Source organism: Cetorhinus maximus, chromosome 5, assembly GCF_964194155.1.
Source record: "Cetorhinus maximus chromosome 5, sCetMax3.hap1.1, whole genome shotgun sequence".
Taxonomy (NCBI): Eukaryota; Metazoa; Chordata; class Chondrichthyes; order Lamniformes; family Cetorhinidae; genus Cetorhinus; species Cetorhinus maximus.
In genome coordinates this window covers 99,313,917-99,328,439 of record NC_135883.1, presented here as the reverse complement: position 1 = coordinate 99,328,439, position 14,523 = coordinate 99,313,917, and the positions used below count along the sequence as shown (strand labels likewise).

At 42.9% G+C, this 14,523-nt stretch overlaps 1 protein-coding gene across 1 annotated transcript in view; it reads left to right on the top strand.

The window, feature by feature from the left end:
* LOC144680326 (amine sulfotransferase-like) overlaps positions 1-14,523 on the top strand; it is a 102,918-nt gene that overhangs the window by 47,096 nt on the left and 41,299 nt on the right. Inside the window, exon 3 of the mRNA XM_078541308.1 lies at positions 58-218. Within this exon, the coding sequence (XP_078397434.1) occupies positions 77-218 (142 nt within the window). The 5' untranslated portion in view covers positions 58-76. The remainder of the gene's footprint in view (positions 1-57; positions 219-14,523) is intronic.

The window sequence follows — 14,523 nt, the reverse complement described above, 5'->3', positions numbered from 1 at the left end:
TCCTCATATTAAAAACCTAACAATTGTATGAAGATTATTGATGTTTCTCTTTTCTAGGTTTCTCAACAGCGCAAGCATGTCCACAACTAACAATCACTACTTTCAGTACAAAGGTTGTAACTTTGTTTCCACTATCTACACAAAGGAGCATTTAGAACAACTGGAACATTTTGAAATAAAGGACACAGATGTCTTCATTGTGACGTACCCAAAATCTGGTAAGAAATTTATTAATTTCTAAATGTACATAAAGACTCAGAGATTAATGTTCATACTGCTCTTATATAACTCTAGCCTGCCACCAACCAGTAGCGAATATTTGATTTTAAATCAGCACCTTCGCAGGAGGGCTGCCATATTAAGCATTGGTGCCAGCAGTTAAGAATTACGTGTCTGCATTGTCTGAAATTTAATGTAATTGGCTTCTCCTATAAGCTGATCCCATGGTCCCTCCAACTGGGTTGACCCTTACAGTGGAATAAATAGTTGTATGATAGCGAAACGTGGGATTGTAAAACAATATCCCTTGTGTGAACTGTGTACTGTGATTTTTGCATGTGCCCCATGGGCATTTCTCTGATCATTAGAAGGCAGACTAATGGGTGACCTCATAGAAGTCTTCAAGGCTATGAAGCCTAAAACTAGAGTCATAGGATCAAACAATGGTTATAGCACAGTAAGTAGCCATTCGATCCATTGTGTCTCAGCCGGCTCTTGGCAAGAGCAGCTGAGCTAGTCCCACTGCCCTGCCTTTTCGCTGTAGCCCTGAAATTTTTTTCCTCTTCAGGTAATAATACAATTCCCTTTTGAAAGCCTCCACCATGTTCTCAGGCAGTGCATTCCAGATCCTAACCGCTCGTTGCGTAAAAAGATTTTTTTTTTGTATATCACAATTTGCTCTTTTGCCAATCACTTAAAAGGCAAAAGAGCGGGCTGGGGGCCACAAACATAAGGTAGTCACTAATAAATCCAATAGGAAATTCAGGTGAAACTTCTTTACCCAAACAGTGGAATATGAAATTCGCTACACAAGGAAAAGTTGAGGCGAATAGCATAGATGCACTTACGGAGAAGCTCAATAAAAATGAAGGAGAAAGGAATAGAAGCTTAGATGAAGGTGGGAGGAGGAGGCGGTTCATGAACCATTTGGACCAAATGATCTGTTTTTGTGCTGTAAATTCTATGTAATTCTATAAACTCCTCTATGGTGTGATGAGGTCAACTGTGAACCAGAAGTCTAATTTATTTTATCATATAATACAGTATATTGAATTAATAGAACGAAGTTTTCAGTGAAATTAAACCCAATTCCTACTGTCTTTGTCACATAAGTAACACATTTGACACAATTATGCCTGATATCGATCAAACATCACTTTAACAATACAGTGCAACAACAACTTGTGTTTGTCTTTGGCAGCCTTCCATCTCGTGAGATGATGGTTTGCACCTTGATGGTCAACTTTGTGGTAGACAACATTTGGTGTGGCATAGCAGTATCTGCCTGATTTGTTGTATCTGAAGACATTTACTGAGGACATTCGCTAGTCTCTGTTTTTGTATAGTTCTGTGTTTGCATAGCACTTTTTAATGTAGTAAAATTATCAAACAAAATTTGACACTAAATCACACAAGGAAATCTGAGGGCAGACTTGGTCAAAGAGGTAGGCTTAAAGGAGGAAAGAGAGGTAGAGAGGCAGCAAGATTTAGGCAGAATGTTCCAGAGCTTAGGGCCTCGACAGATGAAGGCACAGTTGCCAGTGGTGGAACAATTAAAATTGGGGATGCACAAGAGGCCAAAATTAATGAGTGCAAGTATTTCTGACGTTTGCAGAGCTGGAGGCAATTATAGAGATTTGGTGGTGTTGGGGGGCTGGAAGGCGGGGGTATGGGTGGTAAGACCATAGGGGTATTTGAAAACAAGGGTGAGAAATTTAAAATTGAGGCATTGCTTAACCAGGAGCCAACATAGATCAGTGAGCACAGTGGTGATGGGTGCAGGAGGCTTCCAGGAAGACAATGGAAATGCTTTAGGGATGTCCTCAAAGCATCCCAGAAGAAGTCAAACATCCCCGCCAACTCATGAGAGTCCCTGGCTTGTGAACGACCTAAACAGAGAAAGCTCAATTGGGAAGGCACCAAACATAACAAGAGTTGTTGGGCACACTCAGAGGCACAGTTGAGGCATCGACAACTCATCCACCCGACCCTCCAAGCACCACCTGCTCTGCATGTGGCAGAGTCGCAAATTGAATTTATCAGCCGTCTTGGAACGCATTGAATCAGCGTGGCAGCAAGCCATCCTCGATCTTGAGGGTCAAGGCAAAATAGTATGGATGCTGGAAATCTGAAACAAAAACAAAAAATCCTGGAAAAACTCAGCCGGTCTGACAGCATCTGTGGAGAGAAAGACAGAGTTAACGTTTCGAGTCCGTATGAGAGTCATACGGACTTGAAACATTAACTCTGCCTTTCTCAATCTCGAGGGACTGCCTAAGAAGAAAATGGGACTTCCTGCAAGTTAGGAATCGGGCAGCAGAGTTTTTGATGGCCTTAAGTTTATGAAGGGTGGAAAGTGGAGGGCTGGTTTCTCTGGGAGCCGTGCCAGGTGACCCTGGAACGAATGCTGAGGCTGCCGGTTGCAGAGGCCAGCTGCATGGAAGGCCTGTCTCGGTGCACTGGCACTTTGACAAAGATTTTTAGAAAAGCATTAAAACAAAAAACAGCCCTCCTGCCCTCACCCATCTTACCCCTTCACCCCCCCAATACATTCTCCATGCCCCATCTATGCCAACCAATGCCACCTCATGCCCACTACCCACCCCCTCACACCTCCCATGCCAGCCTATGCCCTCTGTCCACCCCATAACTTCTCATACCTTCCATGCCAGCTTATGCCCTCTACCCACCCATAACCCCTCATACCCTGCATGCCAACCTATGCCCTCCAGCCACCCCCCTATGGCCTTTTATAGCCAATATGCAAACTTAGTGCCAACTCACGCCAACAAATGCTCCCACCCACCCAACTCACCCAGTATCCAACATGCGCAGGTTTCAGGAACCATGCTGAGATTAAATAAAATAAAGTTCTAAGTATCTATTACAGACTTTATTTATTTTTTTTTTAAAAGACTCTCATTCAGAAAAACCCATTCACTACACTTACATTCTTTCAACTACATAATCCCTTATAAGAACAAACATTTCATTCAGGTGCTTAATCCCTTATAAAAACAAGCATTTGATTTCCTAGTCCCACTTCAAATCTCGATAACCACTTGAAACTGTCAATCAAACTGTGAAATGGAAGGAACCCCACTATGATAATTGAAGGGGGAATAGTTTTAAATGCCTTGATAGCTTGACAGTTGCTTTTGACATCTCTCGTGTACTTTCTAAGCACACTCATGTCAACTTTTAACAATCACAAAACGCACCTGACCTCCACCTGTCCCGGGACCATATCCAAAGAGGTACCCTCCCACTCCAAAGGGATACCCTACCACCTCAAAAGGGTAACCCACCTCTCCAAAGGACCCTGCAAAGTTTAGACCCTCTCCTATCAGATCTAATCTGTACACGACATGATTTCCAGTCCTGGCTAACGAAAATCAGACATGACAGGAGGCAGCTGCTGCTTTATATTGGCAGCTGCCTCTGTGAAAAGCATATGTACAAATCCCAGCCCAGCCCCATTCCCTTCCCTATGAAAATAGTAGGTGTCAGGTTTGGGGGTGGTACTTCCTGATTTCGGCTTCCTTTGCCATTTGCACAATGATGGAGAGGCTGTCCATCATTGTGAAAATCCAGGCCTGTGCTTTCGGATGGTGTTGCCAAGGAATAGAATGTAGATGTGAAATAGAAACGCAACTTGTGAAGGAAGATTTTATTTTTTGTTTATATTTATCTATACTTGAAATTTCTTCAAACTTAATGTATGCTTCAGCTTGACAGGAAGCCAGAGATTTGACTTCTAACCCTCTCCATGTTGGAGATGGGCCTTTTGAGCAGTCAGTCAAATCTACCATCCTTATAGGTTTAGATCCCCTGACAGCTATCTTCTGCTGGGCTCAATTAAATTAGGCTAGTCTAACATCACATACTAGAGTCTATTAATGAACCCCATTGTCTCAAACTGATAGTTTGAGAGAACACAATTCAGTTATCTGGTCCCAGCTGCTGGGTGGAATACACATTCCCAGAAAGTGTGTGTGTCAGGTCAATTTATCCCCTTGTATGCTGAAGTGAACTTGATAGAAATACCTTGATATAAATTAAATGAAAATTCCTCCTTAGCAACATAGTTAAGAATGTTACAGCGCCCTTCACATAAACAATTTAGGTAGCAAACCTGAAAGTAGATGGAAAACAGGATGGTTGACCAAGATCCACCTTCTGTTCCCTCAAGCTATTCTCATTAACTTGCTGATGACCCAAATTCCCTTCCTCATCCTCATGTTAGCTGATATTGTTAACAGTTCTCTCTCTCTTCAGATGCTGTCCCTTACTCCTTTAAATGTGCCGTAACCACCCCATGACACCCTATGTGACTGTGACAAAGAAAATTATCCCTCCTCATCCATTTTGACCTGTCTGCATCTTTTGAAGTGATTGACCACACCATTGTCCTCCATCACCTCTCTGTGTCATCCCTTTTCCTGGCTCTATTCCTATTCAACTAGTAGTAGCCAAAGTATCACCTGCAGTGGCTTCTCTTCTTGCTCTTGCATAGTTACCTCCAGTGTCCCCTACAATCTATCTTTGACCTCCTCCTATTTCTCATCTACATGCTACCCCTTGGTGACATTGCCTGACAGCACAGCCTTAGTTTTCACAACTCTGTAGATGACACCCAGCTCTACCTCACCACCACCTCTCTCAGAACCCTTCAGTATTGCCAAATTATCAGACTGCTTATTATACATCCTGCACTGAATGAGCAGAAATTTGCTCTAATTAAATATTGGGAAGACTGAAGCCATTGTCTTCAGTCACTGTTCCAGGTTCCATTCTCTAATTACCAACTCTACCCTCTCCCTGGCAACAGCCTGAGACTGAACCATACTACAACCTTGGTGCCATATTTGACCCTAAGCTGAGTTCCAAGCACACATCTAAGCCATCACTAAGACCGCCTATTTCTGTCTCCGTAACTGCGGCCTTGGCTCAGCTCATCTAATACTGAAACCTTAATTCATGCCTTTGTTACCTTTAGACATGACTATTCCAATGTACTCCTGTGGCCTCCCACATTCTACCCTCAATAAGCTTGAGGTAATCCAAAACTCTGCTATCCATGGCTCACCCAGCACTTCTGTGCTCATTGCCCTACATTGGTTCCAATTTAAAAATCCTTCCAAATGCTTCCGAGGACTTGCTTCTTCCTATCTCTGTAATCTCCTCCAGACCCATAATCCTCTTGAGATATCTGTGCTGCTCTAATTCTGGCTTCTTGAGGATCCCTGATATTAATCATTCCACCATTGGTGACTGAGCCTCTAGCTGCTTAGGCCCAAAGCTCTAGAATTCACTCTGTCAACCTCTTTGCCTGTCTTCCTTTCTTTCCTTCTTTAGTACACCCCCTAAAACCTATCTCTTTGCCCAAACATTTGGCCATCTGCCCTAATATCTCCTTGGGTGCCACGGTGTCTAATTTTGCTTTATAATGGTTCTGTGAAGCACTTTGGGATATTTCATTATGTCAAAGGTATTATGTAAATATAAGTTATTGTTGTTGATTGCTGCCAGAAATGGCCAATGAATGTAAACCCAAATACATAGAAGAGGCTGTTGTGTCTCAGCGCAATGCCACATCTGTCACATCCATGTGGTGCATTGGGCAAATGACAATAAATGTGCCAGACAACTGACAGGATAGCCAGTCACACCAGTGGTAGACATGGCTGAATGAGTTTCAAGACCACCACAGGGGCAAGCCGAATAAGGTACAAGGACTTCCACAGATAACCAGCAGGGCATTCACCATATCTATTAAGCAGAAAAAGCTCAAGGTTAGAGGTTTTGACAGGAACAGGAGTAGGCCATTCAGCCCGCCGAGCTTCTCTGCCATTCAGTTAGATCATGGCTCTTTGTCTACCTCAAGGCCACCTTTCCACACTATCTCCATATCCCTTGACTCATTAGTCTCCAGAAATGTATTGATTTCTATCTTGAACATGCTCAATGATTGAGCCTGCACAGCTCTCTGAGTAGAGAATTCCAAAGATTCACCACCCTCAGTAAAAAAAATTCCTCCTCAGGCTCAGTCTTAAATGGCCTACCCCTTATCATGATATTATGTCCCTTGGTTTTAGATTCACCAGCCACATCTACCCTGCCCTGTCAGAATTTTGAAAGTTTCTATGAGATCACTCCTCATTCTTTGAAACTCTAGGGAATACAGACCCAGTCTCCTCAATCTCTCCTCATAAGACAAGCTCGCTATCTCAAGGATTAATCTGGTGAACCTTGATTGCACTCCCTGTGTGGCAAGTATATCCTTCCTTAGATAAGGGCACCAAAATTTTACACAACGCTCCAAGTGAGGTCTCACCAAAGCTCTATACAACTGTAGCAAGACATCTTTACTCCTGAACTCAAACACTCTCGCGATGAAGGCCAACATTCCATTCGCCTTCCTAATTGCTTGCTGCACCTGCATGTTAGCTTTTAGTGACTCATGAACAAGACAACCAGGTCCCTTTGGACACCTGCACTTCCCAACCTCTCATCATTTAATAAATATTCTGCCCTTCTGTTTTTTCTACCAAAGTGAATAACTTCACAGTTATTCACATTATATTCCATCTGCCATGTTCTCGCCCATTAACTTAGCCTGTCCAAGTCCTCTTGAAGCCTCCTTGCATCCTCCTCACAACACCCAACACAAAAACACACACACTCCCCTTTTTTAAACACTTACTACAATTCAAAAGGTCTTGTGGTGCAATGGTGGTGACCTTACCCTACCAGAAGCTCCAGATTCAAGTCCCGCTTCAGGTCTTGATGGCCATGGCAGGTGCATTCATAACGTGGATCTTATTGGTTGATTATCAGCCTGTAAATCCTTCCAGTACACCTGAACGCAGGTGTTAAGAGCGGGGGAGTTTCCTGGTCAGTTATACTGCAGAAGGCAATGGCAACCACTGAAGTACTTTGTCAAGCATATTGGTGGACCAATCCAATGGAAGTCCATGGTCACCAATGCCCTCTTAGGGCATGGTACCTCAAGGAGGAGGAGGAGTAGTACAATTCAAAAATGATTAAACCTTACTAAACCAATCACTGGCTTACACACAAACCCACTACCTAATTACAGAGATGTCACATACACAGAACATCTGACCCTCTTACATCATCTAGTTTGACTGTTGGGGATGTTAATCAGTTGCAACTATGCAGCACAGAGAAGTATGTCTTCATATTGAGATGGCATCTCTAACCCCATTGTTCTAGCCTTTTAGCAGAGATACCAGTCCTCCTTCTCTTGTTACAATATGACTGACTTCAGTTCCCATACAGTTAGCTCTGGTCTATTCCACTTTCTTGCCTGTAGGTAGCATCCATCTTTTGCTAACTTGCTAACAACTTAACTCAGTAATTCTATTAAACCTTTATTAACCCATATGTTTAATACTAAAGAATCACCTAAAGTAGCAGGGCTTATTCACCTCATCTTCCAGCAGTCCTGCTCTGGCCCTGATTTCCGACACCTTGTGGCTTGACTCTCATTCTCTGTGGATAGTCTTCCTTGTACTACAAACTGGTGGAATATATAGAAGATGACACGCTTAGAGACTTTATCAAGGCTGTACTGTAAACTTCTTGCTTCAAGATGTTGATGATATGCTCGATAATAATCCTGGTAGCTGCTTGGCCTGTTTTGTCTGCACTCTGCTTTGTCTGTAACTTGAAGTAGGTAACCTGGGTTCCCAAGGAAAATTCTTCCAATTTGCCTTCACTTTCAAATAAGCCTGGGATAAATGTTTGTCTTGCCTGCAGCCTGTGAGACAAATGTTGCCCTGCAGTATATAGAGCAATAATAAAAACAGAAAATGCTGGAAAAACTCAGCAGCTCTGGCAGCAACTGGGGAGAGACAAACAGTGTTAAATTTTCGAGTCATTATGACTCTTCTTATGGAGCAATAATCTTTGAAAAACCCAGCAGCACATCCTGTCATGCACTATTACTCTTCAATGGGGAAGGAGTTAAAAATATTGTCCCTCTGAACAACGGTTACCTGTTTGATAGGCCTGCAAAAACAAATAGGCAGAAACTGCTATTTCCCCATACCAGACTGGCAGGAGTAAGGCACAATATTAGAGAACGCAATTCATTTCGACTGCCACTGGCAAGCTCTTTTGGCTCCAGATTTCCTTGGAAGTTTACAATGTTGCAAAGACAGTAGCAAATCTGAGGATTGGGAGTGTTTTAGAAACCAGCAAAAGGCCACCAAAAAGTTGATAAAAAAGGAAGCATTAGAATATGAGAGCTAATAGTCAGGAATACAGGCTGGGATTTTACATTTGCAAATCGGGGCTTCTGTTATCCTGCGCATGCATAAAATCCAGCATGATGATGTCAGGTTGCAAACCAGATATCAACATGCCAGTTTCCCATGATATGGTAGGTGGGCACGTGCTGAAATCGGCAGGTTACCCGGCATTTTGAAAAAATGAATTAATGGGCAATTAAACTTGTTAACAGACTGAATGACCTGAATATTATGCTGCCCAAGCCATAATGCTGTTGGCCTGGGCAGGCGGGCAAGAGTGGCAAGTCTGCTTTTTTGCCATTTGAGGTGGGTAAGCGGGTGTCCATCCTTTGGCGGGTACCCTATGCACCATAAGGGCATTTCATCTCACTGGCCCCCTTTGTGCCTTCCCACCTGGCCTTCAAAACTCCTCAAAATTTTCCCCTCCTCGCCTCCCCCTCCCTAGGGTGTCCAATTCCTCCCCGCCCAAAAATCCCAGATTTACCTGTGCCCAGGTTCTCTGGGATCCATTTCTCTCTTCTTCCTGGGCCTGCTTGCAGTCCCAGCAGCACTCACTACTGACATCTGGTGCTGCTGGGACTGCTAGAGCTACCAGCCAATCAGAATGTCCAACAGCTCTAGAGGGCAGGACTGTCTCCCACTGAGGGGCAGAAGTCCCACTCTCTGCTTGTTTAGACCACTGGCAGCCAGCTATTGCTGTGGGGTGGCATTTTTTAAGTCAGTCGTTATGTGACCAACTTTTGCAATGTAGATGGGGGTGAGTAATATACCCCCCATAAAATTCATCCTACATCAACAGATTGCAAGAGCTTTTACAAGTATATAAAAAGGAAGAGAGCAGCTAAAATAAATATTTGTCCTTTAGAAGCAGAAACAGAAGAAACTATTATGGTGAATGAGGAAATGGCAGAGACATTGAACAAATACTTTGTACCTGTCTTCACAGCAGAAGATACAAGTTGCACACCAGAAATAGAGGATAACCTAGGTGCTAAAAAGTGAAGAAATTAAGGAAATTAACATCAGCAGTGAAAAAGTACTGGAGAAATTTAAGGGACTAAAACGCAACAAATCCCCTGAACCTGATGGCCTACATCCTAGGATACTAAGAGAGATAGCTGCAGAGGTAGTACATGCTCTAGCTTTGATTTTCCAAAATTCCCTAGATTCTGGAATGATCCCAGCAGATTGGAAGTTAGCAAATGTGACACCGCTATTCAAGAAAGGAGGGAGAGAGAGAAAACTGTGAACTAAGGTCAGTTAGCTTGATAGCAGTCATCTGGAAAGTGCTGGGATTTATTATTTATGAAGTCTTGACAATGCACTTAGAAAATCACTGTATGCTCAGACAAAGTCAGCATGGTTTAATGAAAAGGAAACTGTTTGACAAATTTGTTTGAGTTTTTTGAGGATGTAACTCGTAGGGTAGATAAAGGGGAACCAGGAAATGTAATGTACCTCATTTTTCAAAAGGCATTCGATAAGACAATAAAACATAGGAGTAGAAGTAGGCCATTCAGCCCAGCGAGTCTGCTCTGCCATTCAAGGAGATCATGGCTGATCTGATAATCCTCAACTCCACTTTCCTGCCCTTTCCCCATAACCCTTGATTCCCTTACTGATTAAAAATCTGTCTATCTCAGCAGTGAATATATTTAACCACACAGCCTGTACAGCCCTCTTTGGTAAAGAGTTCCACAGATTCACTACCCTCTGAGAAAAGAAATTCCTCCCATCATCTCTGTATAAAAACAGGTGGCCCCTTACTCTGAGATTATGCCCTCTGGTCCTAGACTCTCCCACAAAGAGAAACAACCTCTCAGCATCTACCCTGTCAAGCCCCCTAAGAATCTTATATGTTTCAATAAGGTCGCCTCTCATTCTTCTAAGCTCCAACAAGTACAGGCCCAACCTACTCAGCCTCTCCTCAAAAGAAAATCCCTCCATACCCGGGATCAACCTAGTGAACCTTCTCTGGACAGCCTCCAATGCCAGTATACCTTTCCTTAGACAAGGGGACCAAAACTGTTCACAGTATTCTAGGTGTGGCCTAACTAGTGCTTTGTATAGTTTTAGCAAGACTTCCCTATTTTTATACTCCATTCCCTTTGAAATAAAGGCCAACATTCCATTTGCCTTCCCTATTACCTGCTGAACTTGTGTGCTAGCTTTTTGTGATTCATGCACGAGGACCCCCAAATCCCTCTGTGCTGCAGTCTTTCTCCATTTAAATAATATTCAGCTCTTCTATTCTTCCTGCCAAAGTGCATAACCTCACATTTTACCACATTATATTCCATCTGCCAAGTTTTGTCCACTCACTTAACCTGTCTATATCCCTCTGCAGACTCTTTGTGTCATCCTCACCACTTGCCTTCCCACCTATTTTTGTGTCATCCGCAAACTTGGCAATAGTACATTCACTTCCCTCATCCAAGTCATCAACATATATGGTGATCCCAGCACTGATCCCTGTGGCACTCCGCTAGTTACAGGTTGCCATCCTGAAAATGCCTCCCTTATCCCAACTGTCTTCTATCAGTTAGCCAATCCTCTATCCCTGCTAATATACTATCCCCCAACACCATGGGCTGTTATTTTATTAAGTAGCCTTGTGTGCGGTATCTTATCGAATGCCTTTTGGAAATCTAAATATAATACATCTAACCGGATCCCCTTTATCTATCCTGCTTGTTACCTCCTCAAAGAATTCTAATAGGGAGGAATTTTTCAGCCCCTCCGGCCAGCGGGATTGTCTAGTCCCACCAAAGTCAACGAAGATTTGAATGGCTCACCGCATCCGCCGCAGGGGAACCTGCCGTGGTGGGGTCGGAAAATCCCGGCGAATAAATTTGTTAGGCATGGTTTCCCCTTCATGAAGCCGTGCTGACTCTGCTTGATTATATCATGCATTTCTAAATGCTCTGCTATTACATCCTTTATAATAGCCTCTAACATTTTCCCAATGGCCGATGTTAAGCTAACTGGCCTATAGTTCCCTGTTTTTTGTCTCCCTCCCCTTTTTGAATAAGGGTGTTACATTGACAGTTTTCCAATCCTCTGGGACTTTTCCAGAATCTAAGGATTCTTTGAAGATCACAACCAAATGTTAATAGGCAAGATAAGAGCTTATGGAGTTAGGGATAATATATTTTCGTGGGTAGTGGATTGGTTAATAGACAGCAAGGAAAAAGTAGGCATAAATAGGGAATTCTCAAGTGGCAGGCTGTTACTAGTGGGGTGCCACAAGGATCAGTGTTGGGGCCTCATCTATTTACAAGCCAAATTATATGACTTAGACAAAGACAGAGAGCAATGTATCTAAGTTTGCTAATGATACAAAGCTAGATGGAAAGGTAAGCTGTCAGGAGGACACAGAGAGACTGTGAAGAGATATGGGCAAAGTGAATGGGCAACAAGATGGCAGATGGAGTATAATGTGGAAAGTGTAAGGTTATTCACTTCGGTCGTAAGAATGGAAAGGCAGAATATTTTTTTAAAGTGCATGAAACTTGTAGATGTTGATGTTCAGAGACACTTGGGTGTATTTGTATAAGGAACACAGAAAGTTATCATGTAGGTACAGAAAACAATTAGGAAGGCAAATGGTATATTGGCCTTTATTGCAAGGGGATTGAAGTACAAGAATAAAGTGCTGCTACAGTTGTACAGGGCTTTGGTGAGATCACACCTGGAATACAGTGTGTAGTTTGGTCTCCATACTTAAGGAAGGATATATTTGCATTGGAGGCAGTACAGCAATAATCCACTAGATTGGTCCTGGGATGAAAGGTTTGTCCTGTGATGAGAGGCTGAGTAAATGAAGTCCATAATATCTGGAGATTAGAAGAATGAGAGGTGATCTCACTGAAACTTGCAAGATACAGAAGGGGATTGATAGGATGGATGCAGAGATGTTCTTTCCGCTGGCTGGGGAACCCAATGTATGGGGTACTGATGACCCCAGGCCTATTATAGAAGCTCTGCTATTCATTCACTGTGAGCTTAGGTATATTTTGACCTGGGAGTACCATTTGGTTTCGTATGGTAGGTGCAAATATAAGCCTCTGCTGCTATATTTCTGTTTTTCTTCATCTTATCCAATTAAAACAAGTGAAATTAAGGAATGAAAACAATTTTAATTTTACAATAGTTTGTAGCAAATAAAGAAATGAGCACTGTAGCTTAATAAAAATCACTAACCAGTCTGTGGAACATTCCTTTGCTTTTTTCCCTCCAGAGGCGTTCCCTCTAACTTTATAGCCCCCAACCCTGAACAGCCCCAAACTCCCAACAGCCCACTTCTACCTCCTTGTCAAAATACCAAAACAGGACTGTCCTGCTTGACCCATTGTCTAATTCTAGTTCTCCATATCTTCTTGGCCCCTTGCAGACATTTTAACCATTGCTCTCTACTTCTGTTTAACTTACTTTTAAATTAAAAAAGTTGGATGGCTTGTTCATCTGTGAGTCATAGTGTTTCCTACCTTTGTCCTCCATTGTTATATTTTAGGCTTTTTATCTAGGTAATTCTCTAATTCAGTGTCTCAGCACACTCAGGGAGGCGAGACTTTACTCCTAGTTTCCGAGATTGTGCCTTTACCAGTTCAATATCCAGGTAAAGCAAAAGCAAAATATTTCAGATAATTTGGAAGACCTCTAGCTGGTCTTCGTTCATCTTCACTTTTTTAGATGAAAGAGCTCCAGCCTGTTCAGTTTTTCCCTATCAAGATAATAGTCCCAATTGTCTTCAAAATTCACGTTCCACCTGGACCAAGCCCTCTGGCCCCTTACCCTCTCTAGGTCTTTTCATTGAGAACTGCTGATGTGACATTGGCCATCTCGGTTTTTCTGCTTCCCTCCCTCTAACTTGCCTCATACTGAATTTTCTGCACTCCATTTTCTCAGGTCCAATCCTGTCATTGGCATCAAACCTATCCTCCAGAGATCTTCCCTTCAACCTTATGATCCCTAACTGCAAACAGCCTACTTCTACCTCCTTGTAAATAACCACAAACAGGACTTTCCTAGTAGACCCATAATTTTAGTTTTCACTTGCCCCACTAAATTGATTTCTTCTTATCTCAGCACTTTTTTCTTCCCCTTTCCTATCTCTTCTCACCTGCATCTACAATTCTTCTGCCGCCCTCACCACTTTAACAGTTTCCAGTTTTCTGGCTCTAACCATCTCCTTTTTACCATGGACCTCCGACGTCTCTACACCTCACTCTTCCTCCAGGACTGTCTGAGGGTTTTTTTTTTCCTCCTTGAACAGAGGCCCAACAAATCCCAATCCATAACCACTCCTCTCCATTGGCTGAACTTCTTCTCACATTGAACTACTTCTCCTTTGACTCCACTCACTTGGTCCAAATAAAAGGTGTTGCTATGGGAATGCACATGGGTCCTAGCTGTGCCTGCTTTTACATGAGATATATGAAACATTCTCCTTTTCCAGTCTTACTCAGGCCCCCACCCTCACCTCATTTTCCAATACATTGATGATTGTATCAGCGTTGTTTCCTGCTCTCACCCAAAACTGGAAAATGTTGTCAACTTTGTTTCCAATTTCCACCCTACACTCACCTTCACATGATCCTTCTCTGAATTTTACCTTCCCTTTCTTGACTTGCTGCCTCCATTTCAAGGGATAGGCTGCTGACCAGTATCTATTATAAGTCCACTAACTCTCAAAGCTGCCTTGACTACACTGTCTCCCCACCCTCACATCCCCCTTCCTATAAGAACTCTATTCTATTCTTCAGCTTCTCTGTCTCCGTCACATCTATTCTAACAATGGCAACTTCCATATCAATGTTGCTGATGTGGCTCCCTTTTTTTCAACCAAGGATTGTCCTTCGCTGTGATTGACCAGGCCCTTGCCTGTGCGTATTCCATTTCCCACACTTCTCTCTCACCCTTTGCCCTCCCTCCCGGAAAAAATGATCAGGTTTCCCTTGTCCTCACCTTCTGTCTCACCAGCTTCCGCATACAAATAGATCACCCTCTGCCATTTCTGACACCT